Source organism: Lepisosteus oculatus, chromosome 11 (genome assembly GCF_040954835.1).
Source record: "Lepisosteus oculatus isolate fLepOcu1 chromosome 11, fLepOcu1.hap2, whole genome shotgun sequence".
Classification (NCBI taxonomy): domain Eukaryota; kingdom Metazoa; phylum Chordata; class Actinopteri; order Semionotiformes; family Lepisosteidae; genus Lepisosteus; species Lepisosteus oculatus.
In genome coordinates this window covers 18400835-18416325 of record NC_090706.1, presented here as the reverse complement: position 1 = coordinate 18416325, position 15491 = coordinate 18400835, and the positions used below count along the sequence as shown (strand labels likewise).

The 15491-nt window shown below is 38.8% G+C and overlaps 1 protein-coding gene across 3 annotated transcripts; it reads left to right on the top strand.

The window, feature by feature from the left end:
• Positions 1–305: 305 nt before the first annotated feature.
• LOC102697942 (CD209 antigen-like protein C) lies at positions 306–14782 on the top strand. Of its 3 annotated transcripts, none has more exons than XM_069195441.1 (10): positions 306–392; positions 8146–8241; positions 9177–9272; positions 9905–9967; positions 10552–10605; positions 11124–11186; positions 11740–11802; positions 12266–12417; positions 13365–13468; positions 14289–14782. In XM_069195441.1, exons 2-10 carry the CDS (start codon positions 8166–8168, stop codon positions 14410–14412), a joined length of 795 nt encoding a protein of 264 aa, XP_069051542.1. In that variant the 5' UTR covers positions 306–392; positions 8146–8165; the 3' UTR covers positions 14413–14782. The 3 variants fall into 3 exon arrangements, with proteins under 3 accessions (XP_069051542.1, XP_069051541.1, XP_069051540.1); XM_069195440.1 differs by lacking the exon at positions 306–392 and adding an exon at positions 7479–7617 and having other exon boundaries at positions 11740–11796; XM_069195439.1 differs by lacking the exon at positions 306–392 and adding an exon at positions 7479–7617.
• The last annotated feature ends 709 nt before the right edge of the window (positions 14783–15491 follow it).

Below are 15491 nucleotides of genomic sequence, written 5' to 3'. Positions count from 1 at the left end.
ATCTGCATTGTTGGATTTCAGGTCTCTTTTGAACATTGTGTCTTGTACTGTAGTTTGAAATACTACAAAACAGAGATCACTACAGGACACAAAACAACAACTAAAGATGTACAGTATGGAGCAGTTGAATCAGAAAAGCCTCAATGTTCATTTGAGCCAACAGAGGGCCGTTTAGGGAGGTCCAGAGAGGAATACGAATACATTAGTGCAACATAATGAGAGGAATTGAATGCAGCTGATTGACATTGACTTACTCTATAAATAGCTACAAGTACAGCAAATACGAGTGGTTGTTAACTCTCATGATGGGAATAGAATAGGAAAGTCTCAGGATGAGACTGGTATGCTATTGGTTCAAATCTGCACCAAGGATTGACTGGAAAAGTCTTATGGTGAGTTAAGTGCAGTGTGTTAATAGGTTTGGTCTTTGGGTGAGACAGAAGTAATTAGGTTAGATTCAGACATATTGAGCTCAGTGCCTTTCAGCTACATTAGGTTAACATTAAAGGGGAAAGAGAACAGTCAATAGACAAGCAATAATTACACGTATCTAGGGTTGGAAAGGTTATTAAACTGCCATTGATCCAGCCTCAATCTTGGTTCCATATCACCCCATAAATCTTGAGGATCATGTCTAATAGGTCCTGAAGAACCACGTTAATGGTTAAGGGGGATTTGCCATAGTATGTCTCAAAGTCTTAAGTTGGTGAACTAATTTATCACACTTAGCTTTTATTTCTAAAAAAAACATACAGTACCATAACAGGAAATTAGAATAGTCTACATTCTAAGGTCACCTACCCGCAGTGTTGATTTTCACAACGATATGATGATTAATTTCCTGTCAAGTAAAAAAATGCTTCTTGACTGTGTGCTGCCTTCAAGATCAAATGTACATTTTGCATATGTATATTGTATAAAATGTATATTTTGTATTTGTAAATGTACAAAATGTATAATGTACAAAGTACATATTGTTTAAAACCTGTAAAACATTGTAGGCCAACACTGTAGACTGCATAAGGCATAATTAATAGCAATATTAATTAATATTACAACTAATTTAAATCTCTAAAAGACATACCGATTCACATGTTTTTACAAAAATTCAGTGTAGGTCTTCATATTGGAAGCAGTGGTGTGGAGCAGTAGGCCTTTCCCATAGATTGGAGTCTAATGTATATCTAAACTCATATCAGGAAGGTTGTGGGTTTAAATTGCAGGCAGGTAACTCTTATTGTACTCTCATGTGAGATATTAACATTTATTTAGCACAGTGCTTGGCTGCATAAATACTGTAGATAATAACTGAACTGCAATAGGAGATAATTTAACTAATGTGAAGCCAGATATCCATCCATCCATTTACTAACTGCTCCTTCCAGGGTCTCGGGCAAACAAGAGCGTATACCAACAAGCAACATGCACACAATCATGTCAGGGTCAATTTTTCCAGAAGCCAGTCAGTATCAGTAAGGTTTCGGAACATGGGAGGAAACTGGAGCAAACTGGAGAAACCAACACTAGCATGGAAAAATCATACAAACTACCACTGATAGGAATGACCCTAGGAATTGAATGCAGGGCCCCAGCAACATGAGGCAGGAATCTTAACCCCTGCTGTACTCCCACTCAACCCCATTAGGCGATTACAGACAGCTAATCACGTGGGTCCAGCCTTGTACCAGTGATGTCTGGATGTGAGCTAATAGCTTTTATTTTGCTTTACAAATACCTGCAGCAGTCCCAGATTTCTTTTTGTCTTAGTCTGATGTTCTCTATTAAATAGAAATAGTATTTTCTGTTGCCCTTTTCAGAATCCGTTCACAAAACCTGTCATCCATACTCGAACGGTATTGTGAAGAAATGCTACTGTACAATATCTCCAATGAGCATAAGAACTGCAAAGGAGCAGAAAAATATTACCTCTTCCTTTGCCATCATGAGCAGCGAACTTGAACCAGTGTGCATTCAGTGCACCTATCATTATATTGTTCCCATTAAAACCCCAGTATTCTTTTTCTCATTACTGCAGTAAATAATTGTAGAACAAAAAGAATGTGTTCTTACAGACACTGTTAACAGTATCAGCGTATACCATCTTAATTGCATATATCTCAGATATACACATTGTATTGCTTCCATCAGTGGCCCCATACTCTATCAGCCTTTGACTTTCACAGTATGTTGATCATTCATAACAAATGTTAATAACACATTTCTCAATAATCTAAATATTTAGGGCTGTGCATACATTGGATTGAATATTTCAAATAATCACTCTTGACAGACACAATGGAATGAGCTGAATAACAAAAGTAATGATTAATCATTGATTAATTCTGACCTGAACAACCTACAATGAGCATAAACTTAATCAGCAAACAGCTACCAACTTGTTTCAGAATTGCTGTCTACGTGCCTGGCTGTGTTACACACATGAGAGATTCCCCTGGAGAATAACCAGTGAAACCCACCTACTTTAAACAGGAAACAGTTTCTATTTATTGTTTGATTTTGAACGGGTTTCTGCCTCTTACATGTTTGAAACCTGCACACAAGGTCAAAATACACTGCTTGAAACCCTGCCAATATCTGACCAATGCAAAAGCAAGCAGTCACACTTCTCCAGCTGGGAGATCTGTTGACTTACAGCTTATCCAGATATGACCAACCCAGGTCCGGAAGAGCCACAATCCAGCAGATACTGTACCTCTTTTTTCAGAATTTTGTAAAGGCATGGAACATACAAAGTTTGAGTTAATCATTTGATTCAGTTATGTCACGGATTGGCAGCTTTGACCTTTAACAGACATTAAAGAGGATGTTGGTGTTTCCATTTCTGATGATCTCTAAACTTCCTTATTTAACAAATCACTGTATCCGTCAAAAAGTGAAATTATTATTTAACTTAAAAAGCCTTTACATGCTCTGGATGCTTTGAGTGTGGTCTTTAAGACCTGCTGAATATTAGCTTTCTGGATCCAGGGTTCTGTAGCCCTGATCTAGTGTCTGTATTGATACAATGAATGTTAGTTCATTCAAGATACACACACTGTAAACTTGTAATTACAAGGTCTAAATTGTTTTCAGATGTAGCTTCCTCAAGATCAGTATCTCTCATCTTGTTATAAATGTAAGCTTTAAATATTCTAAGATGGCATTAGGTGGAATCAGAATGGCAGATCTTGCCAGAACCACATTTCCAAGAAAGCTGTTGGAATGCCCTGCCATGATCAGTCACCTGACTAATTGGTGAAAGACAATTGGTCAAATGACCATTAAAAAATAGGAAAAGAGCAGAGCTTCTCTTATTCCCTGCGCCAAGGGTGGAACAAAGTGACCATTTCACAGGCCTATGGATACACTATGTGTTTTGTGAGGTTTTGAGAAAAGAGACTTTGGCTTTTGGAGACAGCAAGCTCCTTAGCTTTCTGATTGTTTTTAGATAATGATTTCAGATAATTGTAGTGGCAGCTCAGATAGAGTTAGGTGTTTTGTTAGTTCTGTGTTCCTAGCACTGTGAATAAAAGAACACTCTTGTTTACACCTTACAGCTGTGTCTGTTATCCTGAAGACCCTTTATTAAAATATCCTCTTTACAGCACCCTGAACCCCAGGTGTGCCACATGGCATAAAATACTCTTGTTGGTGATGTGGACACAATGGCTCTTGTGGTCTTAGAACATGTATACTGTATTACAGCCCAAACGCAAGAAAGGCCAATCCTTGTGAAAGTTTATCGTAAAAAGAGTAGCAAAGTTTTTTTGTTTACACTGTTGTTGTTTACTAACTTATACACATTTATTTTCTTATGGTTTTAACTTTTTTCACTTTTCATTGCTGTACTGGACAATAGGAATACCATGATGTGCCTAAATTGGTTACGCTAGAACTTTATGCCTTACTAGCTCTAGCACAAATTCACCAAGGTATACTTTAATAATTTCTAATCATGCCACAGAGCAGCAAGATTTTATTCACCACCCTTCAAACTTCACCAATAACTTACTCATGGGTTGCAAATATAGTACAGTAATGTACACGGAGACTGTAGCCATCCGACACAAGAGTGTGCTGTTCCTGACAAATGATCAAATTGACCCACAGTGGTTTTTTTCAATTAAATTCAAGCTTTATTGTCCCCTAGGGAAAATTTGTTTTACAGCACAGTCACACACAACACAATCACAAATACACATCATCAAAAGAGACGAGAATATAGAAGTGTTACAGGAGAAAAGAAACAAGAGACAAGGTAGCAGCTTTGCATTGTTTAAGAGTGTAATTGCAGTGGGAATGAAAGATTTCCTGTGTATGTTGGTTTTACGCCTGGGGGCACAGAGGCTCCTAGATGGGAGAAGTGTGAATTCACAATGCAGGGGGTGAGACACACACTCCCTGATACTTTTGGCTTTCTTGGTCAACCTCTGTTTGTAAAGGATGCTTAAGTTGATTTGATTATTCCTGATTATTTTGCCACTTATTTTCACTAATTTACCCAGCCTATTACAATTACCAGTACTTATGTTGCCAAACCAACAAGTGAAGCAGTATGTTAAGACACTTTCAATGAATGATTTGTAGAAGAGTGTAAGGATAGTTTTATCTACCTTAGTATCTACTCAGTAGCTGAGTTTTCTAAGAAAGTAGAGTCTCTGTTGGCCTTTTTAGAACTTGAACTTTATTGCCATATGTAACCGGTACATGTACTGGTACAATGGAATTCTTACTTACAGAAAGTCTCTTGATTGTTAAACCAAGTGTAAAAACACAAAGTGCAGACAGTGCATCAAGACAATATACAAACAAACAGTAGACAACGTACAAGTAAGCAAGTAAACAGTTTGAATGTAAACAATGCAGACATGTAAACAATGACTGGAGATGTGCAATAAATAATAAATCATAATGAGGTAGATGGTGTAGGTGTGGTCCAAGCAGCATGGTCAAATGTGTTCACCAATTGCACTGCTTGTGGATAGAAGCTATTGAAGAATCTAGTGGTAAGTGTCCGTATGCTCTTGTATCTCTTGCCCGAGGGCAGTGGGGTGAAGAGCTCATGCCCGGGGTGGTGACTGTCCTCTGTGATGGCCAGAATTCTACCACAGCAGCATTCCTCATAGAGCTGTCTAATCTCAGTGAGACCACAGCCGATGATCTTCTGTGCCACATTCACCATTCTCTTCAGTGCCTTTCTCTCTCAAGAAGAGGTGTTGCCATACCACACGGTGATCCCGTTGGTGAGGATGCTCTCAATGGTGCAGCGGTAGAAGTTCACCAACACAGGTACTGGCATCCCCCATCGTTTGAGTCACCTCAGGAAATAGAGGCACTGCTGAGCCTTTTTCAAGATAGAGTCCATGTGCACAGTCCAGGTTAGATCATTTGAAATGTGAATTCCCAAAAACCTAAAGCTGCTGACTGTTTCCAGTTATGTTCCATCAATACGAGTGGGCTGTGAGTGTGTGGCCTTTGTCTCAGAAAATCGACTATTAGCTCTTTTGTTTTATTTACGTTCAAGTCCAGGTTATTGCTATGACACCACCTAAGCAGCTGTACGACCATCCCTGTAAGTGGAATCATCATCATCATCATCGCTGATCAGTCCTATTATAGTGGTATCATCCGCAAATTTAATGATTCGGTTGTTGCTGTGTTTTGCTGTGCAGTCATGAGTGAACAGGGAGTACAACCTTGGAGCCTTAAGGGGTTCCAGTGCTCAGGGTGAGTGGTGTTGATGTTTTATTACCTATCTGTTCCACCTGTGGTCTCTTGAATAAGAAGTCCAGCAGCCAGTTGCAGACAGAGTTGCACAGACCTAATCCCCTGAGTTTTGTCTCCAGTTGGCTGGGTATGATGGAATTGAATGCTGAACTATTGTCCACAAACAGTATTCTCACATACAAGTTCTTAGTGTCCAGGTGTTTCAAGCCTGTATGTAGAGCTAAGGAGACAGCATAATCCACTGATCTGTTGTTCTGGTAGGCAAACTGCAAGGGGTCCAGGGACTCTGTGATGGAGGAGTTGATGTGTGACAACACCAGCTTCTCCAGGCATTCCATCACCGCAGATGTTAATGCAACTGGGCAGTAATCGTTCAGGCATGTCACTTTTGCCTTTTTGGGGAGTGGAACAATGGTGGTTTTTTAAGCAGGTGGGGACAATGGACTGTAGATGTCTGTAAACACTGTGGTCAACTGGGCTGCACATGTCCTAAGGACACAGGGTGGTATTTTTATAATCACAACACTTGTCCCGTTTTAGGTTTTTGTCAATGACCAGTCCCAAGTACTTATAGTCATTTTCAACAGGCTGACCATCAATTATAGTGGGTTGAGGGGGTGTGGTATTTTTACTAAAATCAATAACCAGTTCCTTTGTTTTTGAAACATTTAACTTTAGGGAGAACTTGTTGCACCAGTTATTAAAATCATTTAGAATGGGCCCATGATGGTATTCCGTGTCCTTTAATAAACTGACCAGGGCTGTGTCATCAGCAAACTTAATGGGATGTCTATTTGTGTGTTTGCTTATGCAACCATTAGGTACAAAATGTACAGCATAGGGGACAGCAGACTACACAGCCCAATGGCGATTCAATTGATGTGTGGCGAATGCCAGATAAGCACTTCCCCAATTTGACCTGTTGAGACCTGTTAGTTAGGAAGCCTAGCACCCACCAAGTTGCCATTCAGATTGAAGTACTTTGAGAGTTTCTGTGCAAGCAACAGTGGTTGTATTGTGTTTAAAGCAGAGGAGAAGTTAGCAAATAAAAGCCTTACAAAGGTCCCTGGTTGGTCCAGATGTTGACAGACCAGATTTAATAGTGTGTGTATTGCATCGTCTACTCCCCTCCTTTCCCTGTGTGCAAACTGCAGGGGGTCGATGAGGGCTTGTGTGCTCTTTATGATGTGTTGCTTCACTATTCTCTCAAGAGTTTTCACTGGGAGAGATGTGAGGGCTACGGGCCTGTAGCTGTTAAGGCCACAAGGCTTGGCAGTTTTAGAAATAGGAATTTCTTCCACAGAGAGGGAGTGATCTGTAAGTTTAAGGACCTCTGGAAGAGAAAACTAAAAATATTGCATAGCTGATCTGCACAAGACTGTAGGACCCTACCACACACATTACCTGGACCTGCACTTTTCCTAATATTGATTTTCCTAAAAAACAATTTTGTTTTGTGCAAGTCTTTAAAAAAATTTGATTTAGTCCAACTATAAAACTTAATGCTGTTTAAAATCAGAACTGGCAACTCTTGCCGTAGCGCATTGAAATGGTGCAAAGAAAATATCAAACAGGGTTATAAAAATCAGACTTTGTTTTTATAAAAACATAATGCGTGTGAACTAAGAGGTAGTGATGCAGAACCCTGCCTACTTGCTATGATGTAAATAATCTAGTGTGACTATTTATATTCATGCATATGACTAGAAATGGAAACTCACCCAGCTGTAAAGATCACTTTGCCATAACACTCCAACAATTGAGCTACAGTAGCAAACAAGGACCCAATACTGAAAGGGAGCGCAATTATGGCACAAGAGAGTATATATGGGAACATCTCCACCATTCAGAATGAAATACAGAATATTTGTCAGCAGCAACCTTTCCCAGGTATGTTTTATTTTATAATTGCATAGACTTTCCAATATCTTTGATGTCTGAGTGTCTTAATGCAAGGCTGTGATTGTGTGTGCATTCTTTCCAAAATGTGCAATACATCGCTTTAAGGCTCAGTACCATGAGCTCAGATGGGCAAAGCTGGACTGCTGTCTTCATAAGGGCTCCCAGATTTGGTCCTGAGGATCTGGAATCCATGATGTTATAAAATACAGTAGCTTAAGGGACCTTGGTCCCTTGTACTGGGAATAGTAGCATAAAGGGGGTTAAGAGGTCAGGACCAACACCATTCAAAATCTCTTAAAGGCAGGGCAACAGACACAAAACTTTGTGGAACTTTGTGGAAGTTAGGAGAAGAGACACCAAAGGAGAAAGGTGACAGGGCTTGAACAAACATGCAAGTTTGTTTTAAATAAACAGAACCCAGCATACTTCAAAGTCATATTGGAAGAGTTGTCAAATGTTATCACTTGTAATCACAGTTCCGGATATACTTGTACATATCTCATCTTCCCATTGCAGCTCAAACGTTTAATTATGGAATGAGCACCATTGAGCAGGAGATGATCACACAAAGATTTAACTGGGAAGAAGACCTCAGTCAAAAGCAGAAGAATGGTACAGTACCAGCTTGGGATCTTTTCTTGCCATATTCTTGCACATTTGATATCTTTATAGTTACATTTATGGGTTAGACTTTGTAAATAGCAGGAAGTCAACTAGATGACAATGTTTTATGCGCCCAATAAATAATGTACTGTTAGTGGAAGATTAAAAGTACCTTATGCAAGCAGTGAAAATAGTTGCTAATTTGCCTAGTTCTAACAGATTTGACAGCCTCTTCTTATGACCAGCAATGGGGATGACAACGATATACAGGATTATGAAGTCAGGGAGCTCTCTGCTCCTATTAAATGAGAAGTGGAAAAAGCCCTTGTCCTTACTAGAAACAACAGAGGTCCTGAGGTACTTCTCCACTTTGCTGTTCTTGTGTAAAAGTCCCAGATTATTATAAAATAAAGCTTAATTAAAGACTATTACCATAATCAGGTTTACAATCTATGCAATCTATACTTTTATTATTAATTCATTTGGCTGACACTTTTACTGGGTACTAATGTACTGTATCATACTGCAGGAATCAATATGAATCATCTTCCTCAAATTGTTCTACTTGAGATTCAATACCAAGCCTCGTTAGTTGTAAAGTCAGAAATATGACAAAGAGACTTTCTTTATGTTCACCAGTGGCCAAATATACAGTAAAAAGGTTGTACAATGGAGGTGGAGAGGTGGAATACATGACTCACTCTGCCCCTTCAATTATAACAGGTTCCAGCACAGGAAAGAGAAAACAGAAATTAAGCACAACATTGAGAATAGGAGGAAGGAAGAGAACCACTTTTATCACAAGGAGCTGTGGGTGGAGAGAACACATGGAATGACTTGAAAACAAGTGCACAAGCTAATTAGTTGCAATGAGAAAACGAGCAAGCGCCACCTGAATTGATTACGATGGCTATGTGTCTTTTTTCTTTTGCTTTCTTTTTTAGTCCCAGGACTCAGGAAGCTGCAGTACATTGTGTACACACTGGGGATCCTCTGTATTGGGATGCTAGTCTTTGGATTTGCTTTGGGAGCAACAAAGTGTAAGAATCCTGCCAAAACAGGCCGTAGAATTAGCATATTCTCATTTTCTGCTGAAAATAATCAAAAATCCTGATTTACCAATCCCCAGCGCCTTCCAGTAGCTCTTTGTATTGTACGGTATGAAGATGTCTTGTTCTGTATGTTAAACAAACATGCCCTCCTTTAGATGATAAGATGAGACATTATCTCTGAAGCTTTGCTCCACATCAGAATTCCAGCAGCCACATTACCATATTCCTGAAAGAATTCTGGTTAAAACTGCAATTATCAATGTTCAATGTACAGTAAAACAAACCCTGGGACCTACACAGTACGTGTGTGTTAAAGGGGTCAGGGCACTGTGGAAGTTACAAAAGTGATGGTCAAACCCCCTCTAAAATCTAGATTAAATCTAATTGTTGCTTTGGCGAAGTTATCCACTGTCCAGGAAGTGGAGCTGAGGGTGCTCCGATCTATGGATCAAATCTTGGCAGGGTCAGGAAGGGCCGTCTCATACGTACTGTATGTACCACATACTGTAAACCAATAAAATCTACAATTCAAGTTCCAATAGTAAGGTAGGGAGGCATACACAAAGTCGAGTTTCTGGGAGTGTCTCATAAAGACCTGTCAAAATAATTCTGACTTTCAGACCTTCAGATGTCTTCAGAGGTAAAGGAGGTGGACAAGGACGTTGCCCAGTTCAGACTGCAAGGTCAGTTTAATTTCTTAGAACATGCCAAAGGTGGATCTCCTCTGGAGTCCAGCTGCGGAAAGAGTCTGTCTTTTATTATTTTATTTAGACTGCAGCTTCAAGACTCTCCTGTTTCATGTGTTGTAGGTAGACAACTAAAGGAAACACATAGTGGCCTCCTCTTTCCCTGTTTTATTTTCCTTCTACCATTGCATCACAGGAATGAACTCAGCAATAGTGGAGGAAGACACAGAACACTATACATTTAAAAAACTGAAAAGAGTGGAAGACAAGAGTGAATGTGCCAGAGTGTGCCATATTACCATATCCAAATACCTTTACTAGCTACCAAGGAGGAGTAATGTATTGAATTTTCTGTTCATGTGTTGAAATCAGTATACATGGTATCCTGATTCACAATAGGACCATAGATATTGACAATTATATACAAACATAACAAAGAAGGGATATGTATTGTATGTAATGCAATGCAATCAAATCAAATTTTGCTCACCTTAAAATTGAAGGTCTGTTTTTTGGTTTGAGGCTGGTGTGTAGTGCAGGGCCTGTTTCCTGATTGGACTATGGTATTTTTATTTTTGCAGCTGCTCAGCTTTCATTGCAGTTAGTCAGCTTAGAGCAGCAGATGGAGAATCAAGGTCAGTTTGTGCATCTTTTCTTATGGGGGTCATCTGATGTCTGCCATTTGGGCGATGACCTCTAACCCTAACTCTAATGCTACACTATATATTAAACACCACAACAAATTTCAAAGTTTGAAAGGCATTTGCTCCAGGTGAAATTATCTTGATTGATCGAGGGTGATCGATCAGGTCACCCTCAAGCATCCAAACTAGCGTTGACAATGTTTGCCAGGACTGAATCGCACGCAGCCTGTTCAGCACATGAAATTTTAACTTTGTAGCATGTCCTCAGGAGATCATGAGCTTGAAATGGAGCTCTTACAATCTCAGTTGACATGACAAGGTCATAACAAGTTGAGCTTCTCATTTGATTGCCTTGACCAGAGGACAATTCATCTGCTCATCAAGCAGAAAGAAGTCAGCAAATACGAAATTCAAGCTTTGATTAAGCAAAGAACAATATCACTGTAATTATGCCTTGTAATTGTAATGAGGTGTGAATGAGTGTCCACTTATACTGTACATATCCCTAGGCTCTCATGCAGCGTTAGACATGAAGAAGGTAGAAGGGGAGATCTCCAAGCTACAAAGCAAAGGTCAGTCTTCACACGCATAGTTGGTACAAGAACTACAGTTCAGACTGGACTCTTTCTGCATTCACTGTGAGTTTTATTTTTCCAGATACTGACTTTTCTACCATGGTGCTGAAGTAAAAAACATGGCATAACTTTTTTTTTAATCTGATATGGGAAGAATTGGGAGGGGGAGTGTTGAGTGGAAAGATTAAAGATATATAGTAATAATAAACCAGGGATTCTAAGTGATAAGGTAAAATACGAAAAAACTCAAACATGAAAATATTTAGAGGATTAGAATTGTACTACTGTCACTAACTGGATTTAAAAAAGCTAAACAATTAGCAGATTTTAATTAATTTTCTATTTGAATTGTCACTACTTTCCAAAGAAATACACTTACAATAGTCCACTTAAGCTGCTCTTGACTTAATAGCATTTGCAATGCAAAACTGTCACTGTGGAAAAGACACAGTGACACAATCATGAAGGGTCTGACAGCCACACGACTGTTAAAATGTACTGTCTATGTGTTCAGCAGATTTCAACCTCTTCTGTTATGTCCTTTTTTCAGTCTCTCGGATTTCCACAGAGGTCCAAAATAATAAAGATGAGCTGTCTTCTCTAAAGGGTAAAGGTTAGTGCAACAGTTTGAATTACTGTGCTCATTCATGAAATAATAGATAATTAGAGTAACTCTTCTTAAGGAATCTTTGAAGTTACCTTCATACTTTCATATTATTTTTACTCATTGAAAATTCTGAAGTGCTTCATAATTCCTTTCTTTATCTAAATGTTGGCTTGCCAAACTAACTGCAGTAGCTGTTGTGGAACAACTGCTCTCTGAAAAGTTTGTTCACCTGGAATTTTCTAACAGAATGAATTATCCCCTAAAAGTGGGTAGAGAAAGGAACTTCCTAATGCATTGTGCCAAAATCTCCATCACAGAAGCACTCCGTGCTCTGATGTACAACATGAAGAATGGACGTTCCTTGAATTATAGCAATCAATCCTCCTTTTTTGCAAGGGGGGATCTGCTGTCAGTTGCCAGATGTGTTAAAGCCTGCTGTGTTTTCCTGTTTTTGTCTGTTAATCTTCAGTTTGGGATGAAAAACCCTGCCCCTGTGGCTGGAGGCACTTCAGTGGCTATTGTTACTACTTCTCCAAGGGATACAGGACCTGGGAGGAAGCGAAACAGTACTGTCTCAACCAGGACTCAGAGCTCACCATGATTAAGAGTGAAGCTGAGCTGGTGAGAGACAGCTGCCATGCTACCAGCTGTACAGATTCAGCTGTTACATCGCTCAAGTTTTCAAAGTGGTGTCAAAGCCCTCATTCTCGATGCTTTTACAGAATTTCAAGTTGTAATCTGCAGGGTGTTTTTAACCTACATAGGCCCACAAGGGCCCTAGAGCCATGCAGACCTTACGGCTGGGGTGTCCTATCCTGGTCCTGGTGGAAGGTTGCGTCTGCAGGTTTTTTAGGTCTTTTTAAAACAGCAGCACCTCAAGAGCTGAGGGATGCTGTCATACTTGTCCATTTAAGAAAGCCACCTTGTGATTTAGCTATTAAGAGCTTTGTTGGATTAAAACCTTGCGGATTTCAACACCCCCCTCATAGTCAGGATTGGACATTCTTTACAGGGTTGGCAGCTAATAAATTTCAACCCAGGCTTAACTTTATAATAAAGTTGCTGATGTGTTAAAAATACATGGTTTTGCGTTCTAAATGAGGTGCTGCTGCAGTAAGATTAGTGATGTCTTTGAACACTCCTGGCTAAAAAATAACTTTTATAAATACTTTCTACAGTATTTACTGATGTCTTATAGAACAACACAAGGACCTGAAGTACAGGCAATTTAAACTTTGTTACAAGAATGTAAACAAAATCCTTCTTGATTAGAGAGTTTAAAGGACAGTTCAGAAGACATTTTCCAGAAATGGTTTTAAGTTTTAACAGGTTTTAAGAAAAATCTGTCCACTAGAGTTAACACTGCATCTTAAAGATCCATCTGGTTTACACATTTGACAAATGAGTGGACTTTCTTACTTAGGGAATAAGCCCTTGTTTGAAAGACAATGTTTTGTAAACTATTTTTAAAGTATCATTTTTAAAACAGTTTATTTGCTTATTTTGTTTTTATTTCAAGTTCAAGCCTAAAATCCATATGATTCTTCATCAATGACTGTTGTTTCTAGCAATTCATTGAAGGAACTATCAGGTTAAATCACTGGGTGGGACTGAATGATTTACAGAGGGAAAATGACTGGAAGTGGCTGGATGGCAGCTCCGTTACCAAAACGTAAGTGCTGAGAAGGACTATCCTCTTAAACCTCACTTTGACTTACAACATTCTGTTCCTTAGTCACTGCAAGTTTTCAGTTCTTCCTATTCCAAAGCATAGATTGACTTTACTTAAACTCTGTGGGCCTTGGTACCTTAGTTTAAAAAGATCTCTGCAGAAAATGGTTAAGTCCACTAATGGGTAAGTCCTTCAGATCCACAGTCATTCAGGAATTCTAAGCATCTTTGATTCCCCAATTATTAAAAACTTTTAAAAACCTGAATCATTACAAAACTGAAAGCACTAAGGGAGGTGAAGGTCAACTCCCAAGCTCAGGATCTGTAGGTTACAATTCCGCTCCTTCCCAGATCTTTAGCAGCTGAGTTGTGAAAATAAGTAAAGTCTGCTGGATACCATTCATTTCTTATTCATTTCTATTGTAACTGCCTGTTTTTAACCTTCTCTGAGTTCCACCAAAATATGAAGCACAGGGTTGGTTGGTTTAACACAGCATAGCTCCAGTCCTCAAAACATCCGTAGGTGTTTATTCCATGGATTCCATGGATATTCCTTCACTACATCCCTTATACTCCCCATCACTGAGAGCGGAATCTTCTCATTGAAGCCCAAGAGCATTGAATTCTCTTGCGGAGGGTGGCCAACACTTTGGCTTAACAGAATTCATTGTTGCTGGGAGAGGGGTTATGTGACTAATTGCTGGGAGAGTATCTAAGAGACAGGTGTTGAAGCCCAACTCAGGATGAACTGTGCACATGATAGTGAGACTAACTTAATGAGAGGGGAATCCTGAAGAGTAACAGGCTTTTCTGTCTTTAAGATTTTGGCTTCCTGGAGAACCAAATGATCATGGAAAGGAAGACTGTGGGGAGATAAAGAATGGCAGACTCAATGATATGCCCTGTTCCTTCAAACAGCACTGGATTTGCCAAAGAGCACCATAACACTGCAAATTATTAGGTGATTCTGTTTGTACTTTTACAGCTGAGTTTAGCACCATGCATTCACTTGCATCATGAACTTTAGTGAACTCTGCTCTAGTGAACTCTGTAGAAAATTGCTTGAAGATCTACATTATATGATATCCCATTTTGTGCTTTAAATAGTGTATTGTTTTATGATTGACATTTCTTTTGTTCTGCTAGTAATGTTAGCAAAAGCTTTTAAAAGTGTGATTTTTAACAGGAATTGAATAAATACAAGTTTAAGGTTCATATCTGATTGGAAATTGGTTGTTGACAAAGGCTATGAGCTAAAAACCCTCAAAGTCTTTTATGTGATCACGTCCTTGTTGTTTCTGTCAATATACTGCATTCTGTGAGCATACCACTCAGTACATTCATGTGTAATATTGATTACCCTTCCTCAAACACATTCAGAAAGAAGACTTAAAAACTTTCAAATGTACTAAAGTCAGTGTCTTAGAGCTTGTATGGTTTATCTTAAAAGAAAATCATAACGCCCAGGAGTTACTCGCCAAACTGCACACCACACCATTAACAGAAAGACTATAATCACTATCCTTCTTGATTATATATATATAGCTATAATCAAGACAACTTCTTGAGTATATCCACCCTTAGAGTGCATACTGCTTTTCAGCCATTTAATTCATACTCACCCAGAGGAGTATCCTTTCTACCACAAGATAGATATTTGCCTTTAAAAACTTAAAGCTTAAGATTAGAACATGCCAGTTTGCATTTTATTTGAGATTGTGCCTTTCCAGTAATGCATATTTAATAATGTCAGCATTTTTCAAGATCAGGCAGTCACATTTCCTGAGCAATATATCAAATGGACTAAACACTATTTGGCATATCACTCAGGAGAAAACATGATTTCTTAATTATTTTCTTTTACTGATTCAGTATAATTTAGCATACCATTCTCTCTTAAAACAGTGGCTCCCTGTAAAAAAAGTTCTAAATCAGGCTAACCGATTTATATTTTCTTTTTAAAGGCAGATTTTTAAATTCATAAAACATTGAATAAGACTCCCAACTGCCAGATTAATTATATC

What these genes read in the sequence shown, in the direction of transcription:
- LOC102697942 (XM_069195439.1), top strand. Translation starts at nt 7,536, where the DNA reads ATGGCACAAGAGAGTATATATGGGAACATCTCCACCATTCAGAATGAA. An exon ending in TTAAGAGTGAAGCTGAGCTG is followed by an intron (nt 12,418 to 13,364) that starts GTGAGAGACAGC and finishes TGTTGTTTCTAG; the next exon opens with CAATTCATTGAAGGAACTAT. An exon ending in GGCAGCTCCGTTACCAAAAC is followed by an intron (nt 13,469 to 14,288) that starts GTAAGTGCTGAG and finishes TCTGTCTTTAAG; the next exon opens with ATTTTGGCTTCCTGGAGAAC.